Genomic DNA, 25,361 nt, shown 5'->3' with positions numbered 1-25,361 from the left:
GCGGTTTCAAAAGTTCACAGATGGAATTGCAATTCAGCCGAACAGCTTAGAGTGCCTTTTAGGGTCATCCTGAAATTTCACGCTGAAGCCCAACATCTCAATATTTTTCGGCCTCACGCCCGTAGACAGCTTCCTGCTCACCAGATGTGAACATAGCTTATTTTATTTCCAAGCATGTGTGAGACGGCAGTTTATGCGGAGGGATTTGCGTGCGTTAACGCTCGAGCGGGCTTCATTTCTCCTGCAGCAAGGCGGGGATGTTGATGTTCCAGCCGATGGCCTGCCGGTCGAAGCCGCAGGTGAACAGGTTGCACGTTTGGTTCTCCTCGTTCCACGCCGTGCAACACACCATGCGCCTGTGGCCCTGCATCGACACACATATTTGACGTTTGCGTTCTCGCGACGCTCACCGACTCAAAGCTTGCGTTCCCTTCGTACCATTCTGTTGCTGCGAGGCAGTCGGGCCAGCCGCACGCCGCTCATGTCAAACAGCCGCACTTGTCGATTGTCGTGCGGCAGGGCGATGATCCTCTGGTTGGCGGAGACGCTTATCCTGCAATATTTCAGTTAACACTTTGTGACTGTTGTGTGAAGTATTTTCTTCATCGGTTCCATTGGTAAGCACTTTAGTTCGATTCTCTATTTTTGAACATTTTTGTCAGACTTTCGAAGACTTTGAAATGTGAGCGTCACAGGAGTGGAAACGTAAACGGGGTTAGTTAAAAAGAGGTTTGACTGCACTTCCAAATAGCAGAGACAAAAAAAATGGAGGGAGCAAACCGGAGAAAACCCACGGCCGGAACTGGAATCGAACCCTCCACCTCTGCACTGTGAGGACGACACACTAACCAGCGGACTACTGGGCCACGTAGTCCTCTTCTAATTTTTCCAAAAGGTGGAACAACAAACACTTTTTGCTTCAGTTTGCCTACCTGTTGACAGCCGAGTCGGTGCGGATGGTTGCTATTGGCGACCTCATGTTCTTCAGATCCCACACTTTCACTGTGCGGTCGTCACTCCCTGACACCACGTTGTCCCCAGCCGTGAACACTGCTGATGTCACCGTGCTGCAAAGAAATATACGCAGACACACACACACACACACACATACACACACAGATTTTGTTATGGTTCAAAGGTTGTACTTTTTAGGGCATAATTCCAAAATCTGCTTGGCCCACAACAACACAATTTTCAATAGTTTTATTTTGATTAAATAGCTATTATAAAAGCTATTAAATTTTCAATAGCTTTAGAATTACAGATTCGCACTGTAGCACGGTGCAACACACATGCACGCGCGCGCACACACAGCGAGTTTTTGCTGCAAGTTTAATTCAAACTGACACGAAATTAAGGGCTAATTAGCGAGGACCAAACCGCTCTAAGTGAGGCAGATGCTCACAGCAACGGCTGTATCTTTGGAGGCGAAGTGCCTTTGCAGTGTCTCATAACCCAACTGAGGAGGTGTCAGCTGGGGAGGGGGAGAAGTCTAGGAGGGTCTACTCGGTGGGGGGGAGCTGAGGGGTGCATTGTCAGACAAGGTAATTTATTAAAAGGTTGATTAAGGTTAAAGCGTTTTCAGAAAGGGTGCGTGAGGAGGGAGGGGAAGTGTTCAGCGCTACTTAATAGCCTCTCTGCTGCATCGCTGACAGCTAAGGTCAAGATTTTTTTTTTTTAGGAGAAGACAGTGGAAAAAGTATGCAACAAAGAGAATATTTTTGTATGGACAGGAATATACAGAATTGATCAAATAAAGGTATATGCTTACAACATGGTAATAGAAACAGGACAAATACAAACACACACACACACACACAAGCGCTTCACACAGCATTTCAATCACAGTCTATCCTAAAGCTGTTGGTATCAGAAGAGACAAATGTGACATGACATTGAATTTGCGGACCAAGTCCACGACTCTTCTTTTTTTGCCGCTGTTGTCATTACGTCGCAATTATGGCAGGGTAGTGGCATGCAGGGTGAATGCTGCACTTTTAGCTGCTGTGCCATTGTTGTCAGTAAGTATTAGTGCTCATTGCTGGAGAAGACAGAAGAAATGTGAAGCGCTGGACCCTGAAGCTGGAACGCATTCATATTTATCTGTGTGTCATAATGAACAAATTAGCAGCAGAAATGGGACCTTTCCTTTGTGACACGAATTGGTGTGTGTGTGTGTGTGTGTGTGGGCAGCTCGGTTCGTATGGATAGTAATCCGACTTTGGTGTGGGGGAAAACAGGAAATAGACCCGTCCTACTGACGCACGTGCACACATTCTTGGGACCACACAACCATGACTGTCAAAATTAAAGAAAACTGACAATTAAAACACACTGGAAATGGAATTAATGAATTGCAAAAATAACCACCTGTAATTTTAAAATATCTGGAAGCATGTAATTGTGTGGTCGTAGTTGCAACGGAATGTGGGTATCGTACATCAGATCGGACCAGTTGATTTTTTTTATGTGATTGAAAAAGGTGCGACTCTGCAGGTATAATGTACGTACCATGGATCAAATGCTCCCCAAAACAGCTGCAGACACACACACACACACACACACACCTTTTAAAGAACAGACAAGGTGTTGCCGCGTAGCTAAAATGAGTGACAGCAATTGAATGCTCACGGAGGAAAAAGTACACAGAGTGGAGGATTAATGGCGAAGCAGCCAGATAAATACTGTACACAAGACACAGAGAGATGCCGAGAGACGCTGAGAGGCACTTAGTAACGAATGAGATGCAAGTGGAGGATTTGGCTTAGCAAATTTGTCGGTGAGGGAGTCCTCGAGGAGTAGACCCCAGAGAGAGAATAGAGCGCCACTTTGTGGTTCATATAAACGCTGCGGGGAAGCGCGGCCTTTTCAAGCACCGATTCAATTGTGTAGGTGCGTCTGAGTGCGAAACTCACTCGGTGTGGCCCTGGAAGACGTTGACGGAGTGGATGGATGGATCTCTGAAGTCCCACAATCTGAAGGTGGTGTCCCTGGATGAGGTGACGACCAACCGCTGGGTGGGGTGGGTGCAACAGTGGGTCAACTCTTGGTCATGGCCTGCGCACACAGCGAGAAATCAGTCTTGATCTCAGGTCATGGGGAGCATAAGGTACGACTGTGGGAACATACATCCTAGCATCAAAGTAGCCTACATTTTGATACGGCTCATGAAGCATGAAAATAAGGTTGCAGGCAAACTGCTATGAAACATTTCATTTACATGAAAGTTGCACATGGGCCGATATGAATAAAGTGAACCCCCACATCTTCACAGTTTCATTTTGCAACCTTTTGAGGAACCTAAGCGCCTGAGCGTAAAGCACTTTGCTGCCATCTTGTGGCATGCGTGGGAAATTACACATCCCTGTTGTAGGGATGTGTAATTTCCCTGTTGTAGGCGTGTCAATTATTCATCAGCAGACATGGATAGAAAATGCTACTAGAAAATAAATACTTGAAATGTGGAGGCAAACCTTGCGTTGTCTGCTGACGTACCAGTGAGAGTGTGCACCAGTTCAGAGGTCTCCACCTCATAAAGGTTGGCAGCACGATCCCAAGAAGCTGTCACCACTTGTCGGCCGCCCACCAGCCAATCAGCTGTGATAACGACACCCTGGTGACTTTTCAGGGTTGCCGTAGGTACCCGGACAGTGGGCACCTCGCAAGGGCCTTCGCCGTCCACCTCGCCTTCTTCGCGGTCTGAAGAATCCTGGTCATCGTCACACGGTGCCTAAAATGGCAAAAAAAAAAAAAAAAAAACAACCAAAACAAATGTTGAGTCGCAAGTTCTAGGGAACAGATGACAAATCAATCAGTCGGGAATGTCAATTTCCAGGGCATTCCAGCCTCTTCAACTCTTTCAAATTGAGCAGAAGAAAGTGACTTACACTGACATCTGGTGCTGGCTGGGGGGCAGGTAGTTGCACCATGTAGCGCCAGATGTGAGCCGTCTGGTCCCCGGAGGCTGGGGCGATGCAAGGACACGGGAACAAACATGAATATCGACGGTATCGGCTCGACAAGCGAGAATCGGGACAGCGTGCTCAAAAAGCAAGGAGGCAAAATAACATATTGACACCGATATTCAACTTTTTACCTGTGAGGGCCATCTGCTCTGTGGGGTGGAACTTGATCGAGTTGACTGAGGAAGAGAGATCAATACAAATGACTCAGAGCACCAACAGACTTCTGAAATACTTGCAACGACAGACAAGTCGGTGCGAGTGAATATTTTTCAACAAGAGGCCTTCACACTCGACAGCACGAAAGCCTCACCGGGCAGAGATTATATCGATGCCGTTTGGAGTCACTTTGTGATTACCTGATCCTGCATGGCCACCGTACTTGAGCAGACATTTCCCAGTCTCGATACTCCAAAGCAGAGCCGAGTGGTCTGTGAACAAAGCGGGGTCACAGTTTTGCCAAAGCACGTGTGAGAACTCAACCTCGGAAATCTAAATCGCGTATGAAAGCAGAGTGTACAACCGGGGCAAAATGGTGTAAGGTCATATAAATCGAAATGTAGAAACTGCACTTGGAGCACAATTTTTGATTGAAAATGATGAGACAAGTGGTTTCGTGAGTTGCACATTGCATGGCGATGTACCTGCTGAAGCGGTTCCAAGGACGACTGGCTGAGTTTTGGTCACACTGAGGTCCCAAATTCCATCCCGATGGCCAACATACTCCTTTTGCAGATGGCACAAAGCTCGGGAGCCTGTTGTGGCTTTGAAGCTGGATACAATCTGAATGGGAGTAAATGCAGTCATACAGAGAATTAAAAAAAAACAGGGTTACAACTGCTGCAAAATGAAGATCGTCAAGATGCCAAAAAAAGGCAGGCAATTACATGACGACATCTCTATTTCACTGGACCATCAATTAGAACACACCAAACACCACTGCGCTGCTACTTTCCAGTTAAGGCATCATGAAGATGAAAACCAAGTGAAAAGGAGAGGGCTGAGTATAGAAGCATGAGCCTCGTGCGAGAGAGGTGGGGGCCTGGAGTCGCATGACTTGACTCGGGTCACCGGTGGTTTAACTAAAACACGGCAAAAAAAATTCTCCTGCTGTGCCACATAACGCAAGCAGCAAGCAGCAAGCCGACGAGTGACCAAAGCAAACGGCGTCCGTCTTTGAGAGTGCAGCAAAGCATCCGACTCGCTCGTGTCAGACTGCGTTCATGTCCGCTCTTATTCTGTCGGGTGTGGTTAGGATCACACTTATGTTCTGCCTTTTGTTCCTTGACTATATCCAACCTTAAAAGTCCATTCGAACGAATCTAATCGTGATTTTTTTTTCCACCCAAATGGATTCTTGCTACTTACTACAAGTGAGTAAAATTGTCCCCAGCCACTGCATGAGGAAATATTGGGTTTTATATGTCGTGTCAATGCCGCTGTTGCTAAAAATAAGTCGGGGGATGAGATACAGAGTCAAGGTCAGGCTGCAGTTTAAAAAGAGAATCGGAGCATGTGATTAACAGTATACACGGGACATTACCCCTGATTCGCCTCCTCATAACTCTCAAGTGGTCACACTTTTGCCTCTGGCACGGTCCACATACTTTGCCATTGAAAGCGTACAATCGTTTTATATAAGAAATTACAAAAGGAAGAACTCAAGGGAGGTGCGAGTGTCTGAAAGCAGGCAGCTCTGTCAATGAATTACACTTCAGCGCATGACATCGCACATGACCTTTCGTGGGTGGGACAAGATGCGCCTCCTTTTCCTCATATGGAAACAAAGCGCCGTTTGATAGCGACATCATGTAAGCCGTTCCAAATATTGACACGAGTAACACATTTATTAGCTGTACAAAAAGGCAAACGAGTTCAATACCTTACTGGTTGAGGCTTTGTAGGTCGTCTTCAGCTTCTGTGACAGTTGGCTGGTGCTGTGGCTGGCTGCATGTGCGACAAAGACGTAGACAACATTACAACTGGAAACCGCTGTTGACAAACCTCGTGGATAGTTTTCACTGCTGCCGGCATGTCATCTCTCCACGGCAAAGATTGACTTTTTTTTTTTGACCGACAGATAAAATACTCATATTTTTACTCCTTACAGTCTCATTCCCGGCCAATGTGCTTAGGAACCTAAGGCCAGCATTTCCAAATCTTCCAGTGAAGCCACATAATCTGCATTAGGGCGACTGCACGAGCAATAACAAAAAAATTACTCCGGCAAATCCCACAGGAAATACAAGACCTTTTGTTTTCAGGGCTCCCTTGGAGAGATCTCCTCCCTCAGGATTCTGTCCGTCGCCAGTCAGACGTTCATTCAGGGAATCAATTTCCCGTCGTACTGTAATGTTAGCACAGAGACAAGGCCTTAGTAGACAAACACGGTCTACATCCTGGTTTATTAGAGAATCAATAGGAAAAGGTCAACAAAGTGCGCTCCAAAAATATAGGTTGACAAAAGGGTTAGTGTCACTGAGCTTTAAATTGTCGATATTTATTGTCCTGGTTACATTTTACAAAGCACATCTCAAGGTCTGGACGAACCGGTGTACTCACGTTCAAGGTTTTCGATGTAGAGATTTTCAAACTCCCGTTCAATCTGGCCAAATAGGTCAACAAGATTGTTACGTAGAGACTGCGGTAGCTTGGAGTCCTACAAAGATACGCCAATATAGAGAAAACTTAAACCAGATGGGGATTGTTGCCCACTCAACATTCACTTTGCTCAAACGCATACGTTACAAACAGCAGCTGGTCGAGAGGGTCAATCAAAACGGAGTGTTATTATTTTTCGAAAGGAATTTCAAATACAGTAGATCTCCTGATAACGTTGTGGCTGGTCAGTGTGAAACCAAGAAACAAGTAATACAGAGGAACTAGTTAGTTCACCTACCTCCATTGCAAGCACACAGTTCCAAAAAGATGATCACATGTCTACGCTCCACCTACCCGCCGAGAGAAGTACAAGCTAGCGCGATGACAAACGTCTGCATTTGACAGCTCAAACGAAGGCCTGACTCTTATTTCCTCTCTGCGGCCAACTAATACGAGGACCGGGGAACCAAATACTCCGCTGTCACTCTCTCTCCTGGCACAAGTTCAACACCAACAGCTTGTCACTGCGACGTTAGTCTCCTGACCATTGTGTCGGCGCCACACGCTTGCAGAAAAAGACGAATTAGAAAACAATAGGCAGCCATTCTGTACACAAAGCTGCTTAAGTTGTGCCACGAAAAACCCCGCGGCATAATTCAGGCTAATAATGTCAGCGTGGGAAAAGTGCCAATAATAACCTGCACAACCTTTCCTCACTTTATCATACAGATGGAAAAACAACTAGACAGCATTAACGACCGGGATCTATGTGATCGGGTGTCCTTGTCTTGATAAGTAAATACCAACCCACCTCATATTTATGAGCGTGCCTTTCTGAAGGTAATAAATCAGTTATAGCAACTTCAAATGTAACCACCACTGGAGAGGATTCACTAAGTTGAAGAGTGTTCTATAAATGTAATGCTTAAAAAAAAAAAGCACTAAACCTCAGGTCATTGGGATTTTATATTATCCTCTTATATTATTAGAGTAAACTTTAGATGACAAGAGTGATGTTAAATTGAAATGAGTCCATTTAACATTTTGTAACAACATGGAAATCGTAGATTTGCAAGAGCTGTTTAAAAAAAAAAAAGCACTGTTGCTCAACCAGTCAGTACTGTACTTTCTCGAGAGGAAAGCAGCATCTAATAAGCAAATGATATGTAGCAGAGCACTGGGGGCCAATGTTCTTTCCCAAAGTCCTGCGTATGTTGAGGAAACACAGTAGCGGCTTAAAAAAAGTATGTTCGCACGGCGCTCGAGGTGTGCTTCTCACCTGTCCCTCTAGCATCTCTCCTCTGTGGCTGCCAGGCGGCCTCTCCTCCGTACTGTTCGTGCGCCGAATAGAGAGGCTGTGAGCCTTGCGCTTTTGTTTGGGGTGACGAGCAGTTGAGGCAGAGCTGCCGCTGCTCCCACCCTCAACGGGCATCCCGCCTACTTTGCCGGATGGTCCCGCCCCCGGTTTACCTCCTACCTGAAGAGCAGGCAAACGAACCCGACAGGGCTGGGTGGCTGATGGTTGGGTAGTGCTGTTCAGTTAGCACCATCTGCCTGCGGGTCAAAGGCAAATTCCAGTTCAATAAAATTGCAAGAATATGCCCTGAAAATGACAGATTAATCAAAATCCAACTACGTTCATACTTTCTACATAATATATAGAGACAGGCTGTCCCAAAAGTCATTAAACATTTTTTGTGGTTGGGACGGGACTATCCGTATCTTGCTTTGCGTCTATGTGTGATCATATATTCTAGAGAAGATGCACCATGACTCAATTGCATGTATAGCAAACTGAGCCAATTTCACCAAGGCACAAATAGCGGGTGGAACGTGGACTCGTATTTGTGATCCTTGGGATATTTGACAAAAGCCAAGTGTGAGTACTTTTGCCACCTCGAACGATAGGGGAATGCTAAGATTACAAAACAATAACAAGAATGTCTGAAGGGACAAACAAAACTAACAGGTTTCCAACAGGTGTGTCAGGTACAGAGGCAATTCAAGAACTGTTCAAGAAATGTTTTACAAACAGTTTTACTGCTAATACATATACACACATACATATACATATACACACATACATATATATACACACACATACATACATATGTACGTAGTATATATGTTAAAGCGTGCATTATACACCGTATATAGCAGTGCCCTGTACAGGGAAACCAACCTTAGACTTACATAATCATGACATCAAGACTTAATGTACATTACCTGTGAATAAAAACTGTACCAATATAATTATGGACTTGATTAAAAAAAACGTAACTGTATACTTTGGCAGTGATTGTTTTGCGGATCACCCGAGGGAACTTCGAAATTCGTTTGTAATGTTGTAACGGGTTTAAAACGTGAAATTTAATTCAATTAGCATATTGACAAATCCGCGAACCACTTGACAGATGTCAAGGTTGACGTTTGGAAACCAGGAATACAAAGACAAAAAAGACTCACCGCTGTCAGGGTTCACCCAGATGAGCGCATCTAGCACTTTCTTTCAGATGTCATTGCCTACATACCACAAACTCTCGCCGCAACGTGAAACGTCACTCGGTGTGCACTAATCACGCATGATTTTCTTTACATTACTCAAGTACAAAAACGCTATGAGGCAGTGGACGGTACAACGGTCGGAAAATGCTTTCAATTTTTTGACACATTACAGACTGCGATGGTGCAAATACTTCCGTGTTAGCATTTGCGTTTTGTTCTAAACCCACCAATGAGCTGCCACGCCGATATTACGCCCAATGGAAAAGCAGTGAAGTGTGACGCAAGTGCTAGTAGTCGGGCGATTCACAGCCAGCATTGCGCCTAAAATGTCGTCGTAAGCGAATGCGAAAGGGAAAATAGACGTAGCGGATTTCTTTTCCAACGCAAGATATTGTTATAACAGTAAGTCTTTTTATGCTCTCTTTTCTCTAACGTTCTATGTAGTGCATAAAACGCACGTACTTGCGTTATATCAGGCCTGGGTGGAGCTGGGCCGCACTTGTGGTCCGGTGGCGTGTGTGAGGGCAGTGTTGACGGTAAAATAAGAACAGGATCAAAAGAATGGACTAAATTCTCGCTGATGTCTGCAAGTCTCGAAAATGTATTCGAAACATTAGACGGGATTTTTTAACACCAGAAAATTGTGGTTTTTTAGGCTGGCAACACATATATGCGGCGTCCAAAATAATCAACGAATGCTTCTCCCAATCTTGATTGGTATAGTTGGTAAATCTCCCTGGTTGACATTACACCTTATAAGTCCCCTAGAACTCAATCAAAATCCAAACTGTAGGTGACTCGACCTCTCATGCCTATTTTGACAAAAGTAATTAGGAGTGGGTACAGCTAATTTTCAAACAGTGAATAAAAGTCATCAGCAAAATTATTTGCACAGGTACAGTACAGAAATTTGAAAAAATTTAGGCATCAACAATACTCTATTTGTACTTTGGTCCCTAGTACACTTACAATAACACTACTAACCCGTGAAATAGCGGGGGTCACTGTGAAGTCAATGTATGATCCAGGCCAAAAGATTTGATCCATATTTTAGCTGCACCCAACGTCCAAGTGCCACGTGATTGGTTTGCAGTTTTGGTCATACGATGGTGCGGGCCTTGTGGGCGGTGTTACGGGCGGTGACTTTCCAAGGAGCAGCCGCGTTGAAAACAAACGCACCTGCAGGCTACGCAGGCGCTTATCGACCTCAGACCGGGTCGTTTCGCCGACTGGTCACTGGGTGCTCCCGGTCTTTATCCAGGTAAGCTTTCGGTTCAACATTATGTCGCTTGAAGTTACAACAAAGCTTATACTGTACTGCAAACTGAAATCAAGAGAAGTCCTCATGTCGGAATGCGTGGCCGTGACATCTGACATAACGGTGAACTGGTCTATATAGTAGTTCTGGGAGAACTAGTTAATAAGAGGGTAGTTTAGTATTTATGTGCATTAAAGACTAGACTAGAGCCTTATAATGATCCAGATCACTTGAATCAGGTGTGTTGGAGCAGGGAGACATTGAAAACATACAGGACAGCGGATCTCGAGGACCGGACTTTGAGACTTGTGGCGTAAAGTACACAAAATTGATTTCTTGTTTGCTGCAGTGACGTGAGGCGCCAACAGTGTTCGGCCAAAATGCCTAAGATAACGACAGACCACCTGGATGCGAAGCAGGTGCAGTTGCTGGCCGAGATGTGCATCCTCATCGATGAAAATGACCAACGGATTGGCGCAGACACAAAGAAAAACTGCCACCTAAACACCAACATAGAGAAAGGTGAACTTTCCCTACTTTTACATCCGTCCTGCCTTTTGGCATGTATTATTCATCTCATACTCTTTCTGGCCAGGTTTATTACACAGAGCGTTTAGCGTCTTCATTTTTAACAGTGAAGAGAAACTGCTGTTACAGCAGCGCTCCGATGCCAAAATCACTTTTCCCGGTGAGTAGCACATCCACACAAGGTTCGTTTCTGCAGTTCGTAAGTGTAATACAGTGTCTATCTTTCAGGATGTTTCACCAACACATGCTGCAGTCACCCATTATACACCGACAGTGAGCTGGAGGAGAAAGACGCCATTGGAGTGAGAAGAGCTGCGCAGAGGAGACTCGAAGCAGAACTGGGTATCCCCATAGAACAGGTAAAATGTGATGAAAGGAAAGGTAAAAGATGAAGGTGTTAACATGGTGCATATGCACTCCCTTTGCTTTCGATATGCAGGTGACTCCTGATGAAATGGCGTATCTAACAAGGATCCATTATAAAGCGCAGTCAGATGGCGATTGGGGAGAACATGAGATTGATTACATCCTCTTTATGCAGAAGGTAGCAATCAGTCATGATGGGTTAACTACCCGAAAGACTTCAAGTCTTCTGACATACCGGTACTTTATTTAAAAAAAAAAACATTTATCAGAGCTGTGCTGATTTTTTTATTTTTATGTCTCTGAAGGATGTGGAGTTGAGCCCGGACCCCAACGAAATTAAAAGTCACTGTTATGTGAGCAAAGAAGAGCTACGGCAAATGCTGGAGAAGGCTAAACGTAAAGAACTGGAGATCACTCCGTGGTTTCAGCTAATCGCAGAGACCTTCCTCTTCAAATGGTGGGACAATTTGCAGAATCTAAAACAATTCATGGATCACACCAACATTCACCGCATGTAATCACTACTACCATCGGATTGGTATCGCTCTGTCATTTCAGACTTTTGGTTGTTCTGGTCTAGCCCGAACCAGCTCATGTGTTAGTTATCATGTGAGGTTCACAGGAAGTATGTCTCTCAAAGATGCTTTGTATGCACAGTGGTGGAGAGGTGAACCTGTAGAAATTGAACAGTTATTTAACACTTATTTTTATATGGTAAATAAAATCTTGTATCTGCTTGACTACACGTAATTAAATATAGTACACTACGTACATATTTTTGCAAAGAACTGAACCTTACACTGCACACAAGTTTCTTTTGTGGACTTTCACATTAAAGTGGTGTGACTTCTTGCAGAAGAGACTGTTTTCCCTTTGGTCTTACTAATAAATAAATACTAAATTGTCCTTCGTTGTGAATAATTGTCTATATGTGCCCTGTGATTGGCTGGTGACAGGCCAGGATTTACGCCGCCTATTGTTCAGAGGATAAGTAGCATACATCAAGATGGATAAAAACCTTGATATTTAACATATGCACATAAATGACCATGAAACACAAAGTATAGACTTGCAATGTCAGTTTTTATTTACGATAAATATGTCTACTGTATATTAACACTGATGCATTTTATTTTTGTTTCCTCTGTGAACAAAAACATCCTAGTTTTTGTGGCATTGGTTCTCTGAGAAGTGCTTCTAATTAATCAAGTAAAAGAATTAAATCACAATGGCATTTGTACATTTCAAATAAGTGCGCTTAAAATATAGCATACTATATGGTATGTGTAGGGCTTTGTCATTTCAGTGAATAAAATAACATTTTAAAGGCAACAATAATTGTTTTGCAAAACACCATTGTAAAAAGCGATTTGATTACATGAGATTGTAAACTTGCTCGTACTGACGACAGGATTGTTGATGCCTAAAATTATTCAATCGCTACTAACTCTTCATGGCACAAGTTAAACACAAGACTGGCTTATTTAACTTTTTTTTTCTTAAAAAAATAAAGCACCCGCACTACAGAACAGATTATAAAAACAGCAGCAGTGTATATAAAAGTAAATGTTAGAATGAACGGCTATGGACTTAAGGGAAACGTACTATAGACTGATGTTTGTATACAAATAATTGGAGTGCCTGCCCTGTCATCAAGGATGAAATTGGTCAGTGAAGGTTCATCTTTAGTGAGCTGCCTGGAATATAATGTTTTAGATTTGAGGGGCAGAACAACATGCTTTTTATAAAGAGTATGACTGGGCAATAATTTGGAGTGTTTCCTTTGCATTTCCTAGTCTGCAGATTAAGTCAGGTAGAAAGGGGGTACTGTGCCGTGGTCTGGGTTCCGGTTGATTTGTGCAGCAACATCAGATGGCCTCTGCAGATTTTGACACAGGATTGGTGTTGGGTGGACTCAGCTTCATGGTGTTGCAAAACTCCACGAGTTGACCCGGAACTTCAGCCAACACACTCTTCGCCAATGCTTCTTTTGGAGCCTGTGGTAATGAGAGAACAGATTTGGCATTGACGGAAACATTAAAGGAGTTAACAATTATGAAATGACGGAAAAGAAAAGAGATGTGGACAAAGACAGACAAAATTTTAATTGGCCACACAACAGTTTGCACATGTGAAAATAACAAATATCGATGAACAATAAAAATGACACGCACAATGGAGGGCATTTTAGCAGCGCTCGGGAAGAAGACAATACATCTTGCGCGGTTTTGTGTGTTCAACCCACTGGTCCGAAACTCAAGTGGTTAAGATACTGCCACGGCTTCTGAGAGTATGTATTTGTGCTTCCAGTATGCCAAAGGTGTCCTATTGGTATGTAGAAATGGCATGCAATAGTGGGTGGAGACAGACATTCTATGAGTGCTCTGACCGTGAGGACAAAGAGCTAGTATAAATAAGGTCCTCAAGTTGGAGAGCGGATGAATGCTCATGAGATGCATGCCATGGTTCATTTGAGCAAGGGGTTGCACTACAGTATTTGTCAGGCAGGAAACAGCATGGGAGAGTTATATGGGGCTTAAGACCAAATATATGGGATACCCCTATGAAGAACTGGGCTCGTGGTGAGGCTTCAGTTTGAGTAACCCAAAGAAGGACGCCACTTGTTGAGGTAACTCTGCCAATACGCTTTGTGAAAGAGCCTGGCTGGGTGCCTGCACAGAAATAAGGCACACAGACGAAAGTGGATTTTTCTGCGATATTTTTTGCTCCTCGGGATAGTTTGAGGAAAGCCCGCACAAACATGCTCAGAGGACACCTGTGAACTGTTTTCAATTTTGACAAAAATGTCATATAGGTCTCCCTTGAAGCAACGAATTAGTGATGTAAACAGCTTAAGATGGGGCGCAAGGGGGTGCGGGAGGAATCAATGTAACCGCAAGGCACACTGAATTTACATGATACAGTAAATTCAGTTGACTTACATTTTGAAACTGCCTGAATGGTACGAATTGGACGATGTCACGCATGGCAGGCTCGCCAGTCAGAGAGCGAAGACGGCCGTCGTCTCCATCCAGGAACTCCATAGCGGTGAAGTCTGCGCCGCCCACCCCCACGATTATGATGGACATGGGCAGACGCGAGGCGTTGACGATTGCATTACGTGTGTGATCCATATCGGTGATCACTCCATCGGTGATGATGAGCAGCACAAAGTATTGCTTTGGGCGCGACAAAAAAAAAAAAAAACAACCGTTAAATCACTGAAATGCCGACAAACAAGTCAGACAGACAGACAGAGTGAGTTCATAGCAGTTCAGCTGCACTTTCCACATCCTTTTTTTCTTTTCAATTAAGCAATCATATCAATACATTTGGCATGAATGTTGCCGTATGAATTTTTGTCCATAATAAGCAGCAAGCAAGCTGCACAACTGCAAACTAAAAAAAAAAAAGTGTACATTAGTAATGTCTACAATCTGCCGGTAGGCGACATAAGAGCATTGTGTTTAAAAAAAACAAAAAAAGCAATTATGTGGAGTGTCGGGAAGCAAAAGTGACAGGCACTCACTGAGGCGGTGTTCTGCTGCAGGGCTTGCTGTGCAAAGCTCGCTACATGGTTGATGATCGGTGAGAAGTTTGTTGGACCATAAAGTTTGACCTGGGGAAGGCAAACCCTGTAGGCCTCCACTATCCCTTCAACACCTGCGCACCACAAACACAATAACAACAACGGGATCAACTCATAACAGACTAGTCTAATATCAAGAGATGCCACCTCTCCTTTTTAACACACCTGCACAGAATGGATTTGTTGGGTTGAAATTGAGTGGAAACTCGTGGGACACCTGCTCAAGAAATGTCATGTTTACACAGCTCACTCAGAAATAGTCATGAAAAAAAAAATTGTCTTACCTGCCATGTTGGGGGGATCTGGGCCCCGAAGCCAAACGCAGGAAACATCTTGTCGCTAGAAAGGAGTGACAGAAAATAAGACATGCTACTTGTGTCAAACATAAAGCGTTGCCATTTAAATTAAACCAGCCTTGGGTGTGAGGAAGGAATACAGACATCATTGTATAAACTACAATACTGCATTTCACATTTCACACATACCTACCTATCATAGTCCTGGATGACGTTGCCCACTGACCAAATAGCAGAGAGGTATTCGTTTATGCCCTGTGGACTGATGTAATGCAAAGAGAGAGGGGACTTTGGATCCCCATTGGAACCTGTAAAGTCGATTGCCACCTGCCAGGACATGACAAGGTGAGCAGGGGAAAAAAGTGGCTAATGATATAACAGACACACCAAATTCTAATTTTGGGGGGGGGCGGGAGAGGGACTTACGGTGAAATTGAGTTGACAGCCCCCCATAATATAATCCAGGAATGTGTATTCTTTGACCACCTTTCAAGTGAAATGAAAATCATATTTTTTTTTTTTACACTGATTGACAACTACATTATCACGCATAACCAAACAGCATAAGCACAGCAATATTTGTACCTGACAATGCTTCACACTCACAACACCAGAGTTCTTGTAGCTTTTCTTCTTTTGTTTCTTTTTACTGTTGATGCATTCAAATTCTGCCTGAGGAGAAAATGGGCTCTTTAGCACTTCGGACCAAACACACTTCACAAGCAATAGTGACTTTAGCGATACTTCATTGCTATTGCTTGGCATGCTGTGCGACTATACAACTATACAAAGATACTTTTTTTTTTTTTTGTGTTAATGGCCACTCACAACCCGAGGACAGCATAAAATGAAGCACACAGTGGAGCAGCATCCAGAGCTAAGGCACAGCAATAGGTTATAATGTACATAGCAAGTGTGTTTAGTCATGTCATTTCGCGCTTCATAATCTCAAACGGCTGACCACTGGGCCCACTGTCCAAAAACATGCTCCTCACTACTTTGAGATCGTGGTTGTTGTTTTGGAGGGAACACACACTGCCTAATATGCTCGTACCGGTGAGGTACGCGATGCTTCTTGAAGGCGCTTCATTGTGGTCTCGAAAGTACCGATGAGATCATGCGAGCCATCGCTGTCGTAATCAAAGCAGTCAACCTAGAAAAAGAGGAAAGCCAGTGATGTGGCAAACTCAACAAATGTCAAGGATACACAAAGGGTAACAAATACAGCGCTTTAAAGGATTGCTCCACTCAAAATGGTCATTTCTACAGTTTTCATTTTAAGTATACTTTGTGACAGATAGTGAGAAATATACTGGTTAACACCAGAATATTTGAACTCTTCTAATGTCACTTAAGTGGAACAAAACTTGAAAGATGCCCAAGTCCCAAAAGACATGCGAACATGAGCGTCTGCAATACGCATATTGCCAAATTGAACTCACATCAATATACCCGGCAGCGGACAAATGTCATATGTGCTGGATGAAAAAGACATTTCGATGAAGAGAGTGTATTTCCCATCTACAGTAATCTAGTCACACTTCACCCATTCCAGCTAAGTCATGTTAAGATGAACTGAAAACAAAAACGACGATCTGGATAACTCACTTGTCCTGTACGCTTGAAAACAGCTTCCTTCCTGACAAGTTTGCTTAGAAGTTAAGAGAAGACGTGTCATCCATCAGGCCTGCGCTAAATACACTCATCAGGTCACCATGTCTGGCGTGTGACTTGTATGACCAGCAAATGAAGTGCTTATTTTTGAAAGAATGAGACTGTACTGGATGATGCCACCCTAAATGTGGCTAAACCAATCCAGAAGATTGAGCATTGAACTGAGGCGTTTGTTGATTTGTTGTTATAAAAAAATAATCAATCAAACACATGTAGGTACTTTTATAGGTTTCTCCATGTCTCCGCCACAGAGAGATTGCAGGGGGATTCGGAAGGGTCTCCATGTAGGATTCAAGTTGTTCTTCACCACCTAAGGACAGAACAACTGCTTACTTCATCTTGCCAGAAAATGAGGAAATGATTTTCAACAGGATCAACAGGACGAAATGATCATTGCATCCATTTCAAAAGAGCATATTACACAACAGTGTCAATTTGAGTTCATCTACCTCGGTCCTGTGAGCCAGTTGCCAGCCAGTTTCTGTCATCTTGTAGAATTCCAGATAGGGGTCAGACTTCCCAAAGAAATCCTGTCAGGTTTTTTTAAAAGAAGCACTTTTGAATTCATAACATGACAACATTTTCAAATTCCTCACTGATCTTCTAAATACCTTGTTGTCCAGTTTTCTTGCCTCCACCTCAAAATTTACCACCCGGTTATCTTTGATTTCTTCAGCACTGATCTACAGCAGAATGGACAAGTAATTAAACAACAGGGTGGGTGAGGTGCACAGTGCACAATGAAGCAACACTCTCAATTGCTCACTGTGATGGTCCCTTTTCCTGCGGGTGACTTGTTCTTCAAGACCAGCGGCCTGGTCAGTTTTTTACTGGACACAACCTGGATATAATTTAAAAAAAAAAAAACGTTTGAACCTACTGGAGACGTAAAGGTATTGAGCTTTGCGTCCCAGGGGGATGCTTGACATCAATAATAACTGTGATTATGAACATTTACTAATAGAAAAAAGATGTTTAACTCTGATGTCTTCGCACACAAGTGGAAGCCCAAGTCGGGAAAACCTTACCTGGCCCAAGGTACACTCCAGTTCTCCGAGGAAGTCATCATCGCTAAGATCAATGGTCTTGTTGTCAATGTCATAAATGCCAAATTTCAATTTCTGCACCATCTCAAAGTAGTAGTCGATGACAAACTTTTTGGCAAATTTTGGGCAGAGGCAATTCTGGACTTTTTCTGTGCGTTCCAACTGTAGAGAAAGTAATTGCATTGTTATTATGCACAGATTTTGTTTTTGTTTTTTTTTGTTAGCGTTTTCATTCAGATGATAAGAGTAGAACATCGAGTGTTGTAATCTTAAATAAAACTGCCTGAAACACACACAGTAATGAAAAAAAAGGTATTACTGATTAGCAAAGCGGGTATTTCCATCTGTAGGTTAATCATTACTTGTGCTCTGAAAGTACCACGATACACAGTGGTCAACATAAATTAGTACACCCCTTTAAGAAGGAATCGGCTTTGAAACCATTTCTCGGGGGAACATAAGTTTTACTGAAATCATTCCTGTGCGCATTGACAAATCGTATTTAAAATCAGTGGCGCACTTGTGTTGGGATATTTTTGAGAGAGATCATTTTTCGCTTTATGCAAAAAAATGAAAGCATATTCCAACAGTCTTTTTGGCTGGGTCTTGAACAAACCACCTTCAGGTCAAGAGTGAGCTTGCTTCGCACACAGAAACAAAAAGGGCGGACAAATCAACATTAACTACCAGACAATGAATTAAAGGAACGAATGCAGATTCTCTCGACTGACCTCATACCACTGGGAGTTCGCGGTGCTCATTAACAGGACGCATAGAGGGTCTGATTTGGAGCCAATGTCTTTGTCCAGGAGATTATCACAGGAAACTGTCAACTCCACTTTGGTCACACACTGAGCAGCCATTTCTGACAGACTGTTAACAGACTGGGATTAAATAACCGAGAGAACATTTTGATTTCATTTTCAAAATACGGAAGCAAAATGACCAAAACATGGGCTTCTATTGGAAATGCACAAACATTAGAATACAGACTCCTTCACTAACGGTGGCACAGTTCCGTTTGTGAAAAATACTGGTGGGCGTTTATGACAGATGAGCTCGAAGTATCTTTATTTGGCGGAACTTGAATCTCTGTTGTTTCAACACCGTAGTCTTCAGGTTACATAACGTATATTTTTGGGGCATAAGTGATTAAAACTTAAACACAATGCTGCTTCGGGTTCGCGTGTTCAACATGTTACTGAGGCTTCTGAATATTAATTTAAAACATTACAACCGCTCCGTTGCGCCAACACTAGGGCGTTAAGCTAAGCTAGCCACTACGATTTACTTACAAAGGCGCTTTGGGATTGTTTCGCATGACACTTACCGTTAGAAAAGTGACACACGTCTCCAAAATCCAATGAAATGTTTGTTTCGTTAGGCGTGGCTTCGATGGACGTGAAGACTTTCACCCTCGCCCTGTCAACTACCTCAATGTTTGTGGTGAATAGTGACTTCCAACAGTTACGCCTTCCAACAACATGACCACGCCTCTTTGGTAAAATAAATACAATTAAAAATGTATGGGTGGTAATAGTAATAATATGTGGTGTATTTTTGTCACTAAACAAACAACGTGGAATGCAATTTCTGTTCCGGAAATAGAGGAGTGTTAAAAAATGTAGTCCCTCTTTATGTTGATTGGACGCAAGAGGCTAACTCAAAATGCTGCCACATAGTACAGTAGCGCGTTACTTTTTGTCACCTTGAGACCTGCAAAAACACTGTTGAGAACAAAAAGGCTGACAACCATCCAGTGAATCCCGCCGCCAAACTAAACACAGAAAACATATTCTTTTGCTTCATGATATTGGTGGTTTCAAAAAGGCATCAAAGTAGGTTGTTCCAGTACTTGTTTTTAATGTTGTACTGCATACAATGATGTATACTCGAACATACAAAACATACAAATAAAATCAATATGAATACAAATACAATTCTCTGAGATAAGACAATAAAAATGACAAGAGTTACAATTTTGTTATAGTAACATTCACAAATAACTCTTTGCCTTCATAAGCTGAGTGTTATTGATATGAGAAATGGCAACTCTGAAATGTAAAATTACCTCAGTACAACACGGGGCATAACAAATTTTCAGTTTGGTAATCCTGCAATATTGCTGCGTAAACAGCATGTCAGCGTCCAAGTTGTTGTGAGAGGTGGGGTCGGCAAGCTAGAATGGAAGCCAACACTGACATAATAACAACCCACACTTTACAAAACATAGGAGGTAGATATTTTGAAGTGGGTTTGTAAACATATCAGTAGGCACGTGGCTGTTCGGACATTTTGCATATCAAGAAAATATCAACTGGCACTTAATAGGATAAAGGCAGGAGAGGTGTTTATTTTCCTTTTTAAATAAAAGAAATAGTGGTTTAACAGAGTGAGTAATTTGAATAGTGGTATAATTTGTTATGTTTGCTCACAATTCTAAGCAGGACTGGGGTCACTGGGGGGCTTCAGGTCTAACAAGTTGAAAAAAGAGGCCACTTGGTCAGGTAACTCAGCCAATACGCTTTGGGCAAGGGCGGCAGCTCCTGCCTGAAATGACAAAAACATTTTACTTGTCAATGTAAAAAAAAAAAAAAAAAAACAGGATAAATTGCCTGGGAGTTCCCAAAAAGAAAAATAAACACACACATTTGAAAAGCTGTACGGAACTCACATTTTGGAACTGTCTAAATGGAACAAACTGGACAATATCTCTCATGGCAGCCTCGCCTGCAGCCGAGCGCAAAAGTCCGTCATCTCCATCCAAGAACTCCATGGCGCTGAAGTCGGCCCTGCCCACTCCCACGATAATAACCGACATGGGCAGACGCGAGGCTTTGACGATGGCGTCGCGAGTCTGATCCATGTCCGTGATCACGCCATCAGTGATGATGAGCAGTACAAAATATTGCTGTAAAACATTTCCGCCAATGTGATTCTCAGTTGGATTGGCGCAGAAGGCACGAGATGCCAAAATGAACATGGACAACAAAATGCCAGACGAGACATCTCGTCTTGACAACTCACGGAGGCACAATGCTGCTGTAAGGCCTGCTGACCAAAATGGGCAACGTGGTTGATGATCGGGGAGAAGTTTGTCGGGCCGTAGAGCTTCACCTGCGGCAAACACTGCTGGTAGGCTTTCACAACCCCTGCAATGCCTAAAAAACACGCCAAAATCAAGACGAACACTTTGCAGATCATGGCTACGTTACATTATGCGTTGCATCCATTTCAATCAATAAGGTTGCCAAATAAGGTTCTTTGGTTGTTGCATTTTGTATGTGTGTTTATCAGTTTGTGTTGATGTGGCTTGAAGTTAAAAGTATTCTCTTTAGATTTTCATTACCTTCGCAAAATGGATTTGAAGGGTTGAAGTTGACAGCAAACTCGTGGTTGACCTGGAAAATTCAATTCAGCCGATCCAATACAGTACAAAACTCAAATGGTTCAAGTGAGTGTGATATCTCAACAACAACAACAGGGGGAAAAAAAAAATCACCTGCCACATAGGAGGGATCTGAGCTCCGAAGCCCAACACGGGGAACATTTTGTCACTGCACAAAAATACAACAAAGCGTTTGATTACTGAATTCCAAAAGATGATAAATGGCTAGATTACAATGATTCCCCCATTTCTGAAAAGCCAATGACACACGGACAACACCTTCTGTATTTGTTAAACGATTTCGTAAATTGAGAGTTCAGATCACTCAGGGGCCATCGTATCATGGCCGTCCAACTATGAAATGACAATACAATGTTCTTTTTACTTTCCTGGATGTAAAGCCTACTTACCTGTCATAGTCTTGGATGACATTACCAACTGCTGTGATCGCCGAAAGGTATTCATTATAGCCGTGAGGGTGGATGTAATGAAGGGACTGTGGAGATTTGGGATCCCCGTTGGAGGCTGTGAAGTCAATGGCGATCTGGCCCGGGCAGATAGATAACAAATATTACAAATATATCCCAAGATATGAATAACGTGCTGGACCAAAAAAATAATAATAATAATAATAATAAGAGATGTAACTCTCCACTCACGGTGAAGTTAATCTGACAGCCGCCAAAGATGTAATCAAGGAAAGTGTACTCCTTGACGATCTGCATATGCGTGTTTGCGACAGAAAATAATCAATTTTATATATTTGGGGAAAAAAAGCACAGTTCGAGAATGAAATCATTTCAGAAGAGATTTGAGGACCAAACGTGGGCCAAAGAGCAAACAACATTCATGAATACCTTGCACTGTTTGATGACTATAATGCCAGAGTTTTTGTAGCTCTTCTTGCGCTGCTTCTTCTTCCTATTGATGCATTCAAACTCAGCCTGGGCACGGAAAATATAAATATCAAGTTGAAATCCACGTTGCGCAAAAACAGAGAGAAATCTGCCTAAACAGTCTACAGAGAACTCAATGGACACGGGGGATACTTTGACATTTTTCACCTGGATTTATTTAGAGCAACGCACTAAAACGTATATATTATGAAGGTAATGACTTTGACATTACATACAAATGTAAAGACTCTTCAAGATTATCGAGTGGCTGGCAGCCCTGAAACGGACCTTGAGATGGAACAGGAAGTGGAGCAAACTATCGCCATTCACACTCCTGAGACTTAGTTACCTTTATTCATTGTCTTCCAACATCAATTCCTAATTAGAGAATATACGGCTAAAACGAGGCATCAAGGTCCAAATAATCCTCTGGCCGTTGTTTGAACACCCTTGTTGTAAGATTCCGGTTAACTATGTTTGAGGTGAGAGCAGAATTTACCGCATAAGTTTGCGATGCCTGCTGTATTTGGCTCAGTGTGGTCTGAAAGGATCCGATTAAGTTATGTGAGCCATTGCTCCTGTAGTCGTGGCAATCGACCTGGAAACAGAGTGTGACAGACAGGAAGATGCCGGTACAAACGATGAAAAAAAAAAAACTAGCACAATCAGCCAGATGTTCTCTTTATCAGAGTTGAAAACAGTTGTCGAGAGGCATGAAGAAAACAGTCTCAAGAAATGAGACGGCAGCAATCAATATGCAATATGAATTAGCAATACACTGCACATTCTAAACCCAAAATATGGACTGCAATTGTCAATACCCTTATAGATTTCTCCACATCACCTCCACAGAGTGCCTGAATCGAGATTTGGAACGGTCTCCATACTGGGTTCAGGTTGTATTTTACCACCTGCACAATGAGACAACGTCACATTCATCTTGCAAATGCTCAAAAAGTCAACGTTCCAAAAACAACACGTTGTCAGTGGCATGTACCTCTGTTCTGTGAGCTAACAGCCATCCCGTTGCTGTCTCCTTGTAGAATTCCAAGAATGGGTCAGACTTGCCAAAAAAACTCTGATGTTTTAGAACAAACAAGGCAAGGGAGGTTGAAACCCACAGTTTGGAAAGTTTTTCAATCGTGACGCACGATCTGCTGCACAGGTGCCCCAAATGGCAAACACGGGCATTTTGCAGAAGCCTGTCGGTATTTGCCATCTAAAAAACACTGATTTATTCTACGCTCACCCTCGGGTGCAAAAAGTTAATAATACCTGCTTGTCCAGTTGTCTACCTGCAACTTCAAATCGCACCACTCTGCTGTCCGTTCTTTCTTCTGCATGTATCTGTCAATATGGAAAAAGCATCGTCTTGACTGAAATATTTTTTAAAGCAAATCCAAGCTCTCAGAATCGGAATAATCACAGTAATTGTTCCAGCTCCTGCAGGCCTCTTGTCCTTCATGACAAGTGGTTTTGTTAGAGTCCTCGAAGACACAACCTGGACAAAAAAAATAAATTTAAAAAATCACCACATAATCAGTACAGAGTCGCTGTCAATACCAACTTCTTAAAAAGTACAATGTAGCACAGTTATTTTTGGTGCATTGTTTTAACAGAAAGAAGAAAAAAAACAAGATCTCCAAAGCAAACAGCATTTTACCTGTCCCAACGTGCACACCAGTTCCCCCAAGAAGTCAGCGTCTTGTAGACTGCAACCGACATTGTCGTCAATGTCAAACACCTCAAACTTCAACTTCTGCACTGTCTCAAAGTGGTAGTCAATGACAAATTCCTTGGAAAATTTGGGGTTGAGGCAGTTCATGATTCTCTCCGTCCGACCAACCTGAATCAAAAGTCATTTTCTCACACTGGGTGTAGTTTTAGGCAAACCAACAGGAATTGACCTCGTTTCTGATGTGTTCTAAAACAGACACCTTACTGGGGATAATTGAGGGTAAAAACAATGACACTAACCTCTACCCAACTTGTTCCAGATGTGTTTATGTACAACACACACTGTGGGTCAGACTTGGAGAGGACATCCATGTCAATCAGATTCTGACAGGAGAGGCTCAGGGCCACTCTGGTCACACAGTCAGGGACCCCAGGACGGGGACTTCCAACTGCTGCCATCCCAGCTAAAGGGTTGACATACGCAAGACCTGACAGAAACACTTATAAAAAACACAATAATAACACGAGTTAATGACTGAGACACAAAACTGCTCATTCGTGCCTACTGTATACGCTATTCGCGAGATTATAAATTTACGTTTTGTGTTATGTCACTGTCGTAGCCTGCAGCATATAACACGCTTAACCGCATTCGAGATTGTAAAATTACACGAAGGCAAAGCATGGGGATAGTTCGGATCATAAAACCGTTATGGGAATTCGGCTAACGCTTTAAGCAAGTAATGAACTACTCGAAAAGAGCAGTCGACATAAAACTCAATGCTTTAGTCCAACGAACAATATGCTGAATGTACTCGAAACGGACTGAGCTCAAACGTCCAACTCTGTGTATGGATTTGTCAAACTTAAGTAGAAGCAGTATTCAAACCGAGTCCGGTTTTAGGCAAGCAAAAAAAAAAAAATTCAGGAACTTAAAGCGAACCCATTCTCGACAGCCCCGCTTAAACGTTGGCAGGAATGTTGAACCGATACAATTTTAATACTGTATGGCAGGGTAAGGCCTAGACAAAATATATTTTACGGAACATTAAGTTTGTTTTCGCCTGTAACTCACGTCGCAGTGCAGCACTGAACGGAAGGGCGTGTGTCGTGGGCGGTGCCCTGTGCTTTCGTTTTTCTCACCGGCTCACCCGTTTTACTCCTCATACGCAAACCCACGAGGAAAAAGATTTTTTTTTAAGTGATAAGTAACTTCAGGTTTTGAACGTATTACTGCGGGATGAAAATCTAGCGAGTCAAGGCTTTCCTTGGGTTATGCAAGTCATAAATCCAGTCATATTGTTACAACACATTGCAAGGACCGCGTATGTCATCCAAAATGATTGATTGTATCAGATTTTAAGATGAAAAAACACACACACATTGTTAAGCTTTTATTCATGTGACAAGATGATATTGTTTGCTAGTGACAAGTCCCATAAATATAAAACACATACGGGTTGGACACTTCACATGCAACAGTACCGGTGAGAATTTGCTGTGCATAACAAAAACTAGTGACAATTGGCTAAAATTGGAAAAAAAGGTTAAAAGAGATCGAGATGAATAATAAAT

General features: G+C 42.8%; 5 protein-coding genes across 8 annotated transcripts in view; 2 read left to right on the top strand and 3 right to left on the bottom strand.

Annotated features, from left to right (window-relative positions):
- Positions 1–9,266, bottom strand: part of LOC127593348 (WD repeat-containing protein 37-like) — a 217,927-nt gene extending 208,661 nt beyond the window's left edge. Inside the window, exons 1-14 of the mRNA XM_052054744.1 lie at positions 9,030–9,266; positions 7,843–8,117; positions 6,525–6,621; positions 6,214–6,309; positions 5,845–5,909; positions 4,607–4,745; positions 4,322–4,393; positions 4,097–4,141; positions 3,888–3,964; positions 3,496–3,730; positions 2,916–3,057; positions 933–1,067; positions 439–553; positions 229–364 (exon numbers count right to left, since the gene is read on the bottom strand). Coding sequence (XP_051910704.1) covers positions 233–364; positions 439–553; positions 933–1,067; positions 2,916–3,057; positions 3,496–3,730; positions 3,888–3,964; positions 4,097–4,141; positions 4,322–4,393; positions 4,607–4,745; positions 5,845–5,909; positions 6,214–6,309; positions 6,525–6,621; positions 7,843–7,995 — 1,503 coding nt within the window. The 5' untranslated portion in view covers positions 7,996–8,117; positions 9,030–9,266 and the 3' untranslated portion in view covers positions 229–232. The remainder of the gene's footprint in view (positions 1–228; positions 365–438; positions 554–932; positions 1,068–2,915; positions 3,058–3,495; positions 3,731–3,887; positions 3,965–4,096; positions 4,142–4,321; positions 4,394–4,606; positions 4,746–5,844; positions 5,910–6,213; positions 6,310–6,524; positions 6,622–7,842; positions 8,118–9,029) is intronic.
- LOC127593357 (leukocyte elastase inhibitor-like) overlaps positions 1–25,361 on the top strand; it is a 281,443-nt gene that overhangs the window by 193,797 nt on the left and 62,285 nt on the right. The window lies entirely within an intron of this gene.
- Positions 9,336–12,126, top strand: idi1 (isopentenyl-diphosphate delta isomerase 1). Its single transcript, XM_052054757.1, has 7 exons — positions 9,336–9,470; positions 10,123–10,329; positions 10,676–10,848; positions 10,922–11,014; positions 11,083–11,213; positions 11,294–11,398; positions 11,526–12,126. Exons 2-7 carry the CDS (start codon positions 10,175–10,177, stop codon positions 11,736–11,738), a joined length of 870 nt encoding a protein of 289 aa, XP_051910717.1. The 5' UTR covers positions 9,336–9,470; positions 10,123–10,174; the 3' UTR covers positions 11,739–12,126.
- LOC127593347 (copine-3-like) lies at positions 12,285–19,318 on the bottom strand. Of its 2 annotated transcripts, XM_052054743.1 has the most exons (17): positions 19,156–19,318; positions 18,557–18,709; positions 17,808–17,987; positions 17,546–17,620; positions 17,391–17,462; positions 17,229–17,309; positions 17,000–17,089; positions 16,160–16,258; positions 15,691–15,777; positions 15,532–15,591; positions 15,299–15,432; positions 15,094–15,148; positions 14,975–15,026; positions 14,750–14,883; positions 14,163–14,399; positions 13,780–13,892; positions 12,285–13,217 (listed from the first exon to the last, which is right to left on the bottom strand). In XM_052054743.1, exons 2-16 carry the CDS (start codon positions 18,686–18,688, stop codon positions 13,782–13,784), a joined length of 1,599 nt encoding a protein of 532 aa, XP_051910703.1. In that variant the 5' UTR covers positions 18,689–18,709; positions 19,156–19,318; the 3' UTR covers positions 12,285–13,217; positions 13,780–13,781. The 2 variants fall into 2 exon arrangements, with proteins under 2 accessions (XP_051910703.1, XP_051910702.1); XM_052054742.1 differs by lacking the exon at positions 13,780–13,892.
- LOC127593346 (copine-3-like) lies at positions 19,678–25,022 on the bottom strand. Of its 3 annotated transcripts, none has more exons than XM_052054740.1 (16): positions 24,862–25,022; positions 24,087–24,286; positions 23,773–23,955; positions 23,536–23,610; positions 23,385–23,456; positions 23,107–23,187; positions 22,931–23,020; positions 22,609–22,707; positions 22,071–22,157; positions 21,873–21,932; positions 21,624–21,757; positions 21,328–21,382; positions 21,175–21,226; positions 20,853–20,986; positions 20,500–20,736; positions 19,678–20,375 (listed from the first exon to the last, which is right to left on the bottom strand). In XM_052054740.1, exons 2-16 carry the CDS (start codon positions 24,243–24,245, stop codon positions 20,265–20,267), a joined length of 1,629 nt encoding a protein of 542 aa, XP_051910700.1. In that variant the 5' UTR covers positions 24,246–24,286; positions 24,862–25,022; the 3' UTR covers positions 19,678–20,264. The 3 variants fall into 3 exon arrangements, with proteins under 3 accessions (XP_051910700.1, XP_051910701.1, XP_051910698.1); XM_052054741.1 differs by having other exon boundaries at positions 24,087–24,274; positions 24,862–24,997; XM_052054738.1 differs by having other exon boundaries at positions 24,087–24,905.

The sequence above is a fragment of the Hippocampus zosterae genome, chromosome 20 (assembly GCF_025434085.1).
Source record: "Hippocampus zosterae strain Florida chromosome 20, ASM2543408v3, whole genome shotgun sequence".
In the NCBI taxonomy this organism is placed as follows: domain Eukaryota; kingdom Metazoa; phylum Chordata; class Actinopteri; order Syngnathiformes; family Syngnathidae; genus Hippocampus; species Hippocampus zosterae.
The sequence above is the reverse complement of the archived record's forward strand: the minus strand, read 5'-3'. Positions and strand labels throughout refer to the sequence as shown.

Coding starts and splice junctions, on each gene's coding strand:
- idi1 (XM_052054757.1), top strand. CDS start 10,175: ATGGTGCGGGCCTTGTGGGCGGTGTTACGGGCGGTGACTTTCCAAGGA. Junction 10,330..10,675: donor TGCTCCCGGTCTTTATCCAG/GTAAGCTTTCGG, acceptor TGTTTGCTGCAG/TGACGTGAGGCGCCAACAGT. Junction 10,849..10,921: donor AAACACCAACATAGAGAAAG/GTGAACTTTCCC, acceptor CTTTCTGGCCAG/GTTTATTACACAGAGCGTTT.
- LOC127593346 (XM_052054740.1), bottom strand. CDS start 24,245: ATGGCAGCAGTTGGAAGTCCCCGTCCTGGGGTCCCTGACTGTGTGACC. Junction 23,457..23,535: donor CAGGAGCTGGAACAATTACT/GTGATTATTCCG, acceptor CCATATTGACAG/ATACATGCAGAAGAAAGAAC. Junction 20,987..21,174: donor TTCAAATCCATTTTGCGAAG/GTAATGAAAATC, acceptor CGTGTTTTTTAG/GCATTGCAGGGGTTGTGAAA.
- LOC127593347 (XM_052054742.1), bottom strand. CDS start 18,688: ATGGCTGCTCAGTGTGTGACCAAAGTGGAGTTGACAGTTTCCTGTGAT. Junction 17,463..17,545: donor CAGGAAAAGGGACCATCACA/GTGAGCAATTGA, acceptor ATTCTGCTGTAG/ATCAGTGCTGAAGAAATCAA. Junction 14,400..14,749: donor TGCAGCAGAACACCGCCTCA/GTGAGTGCCTGT, acceptor TCGCGCCCAAAG/CAATACTTTGTGCTGCTCAT.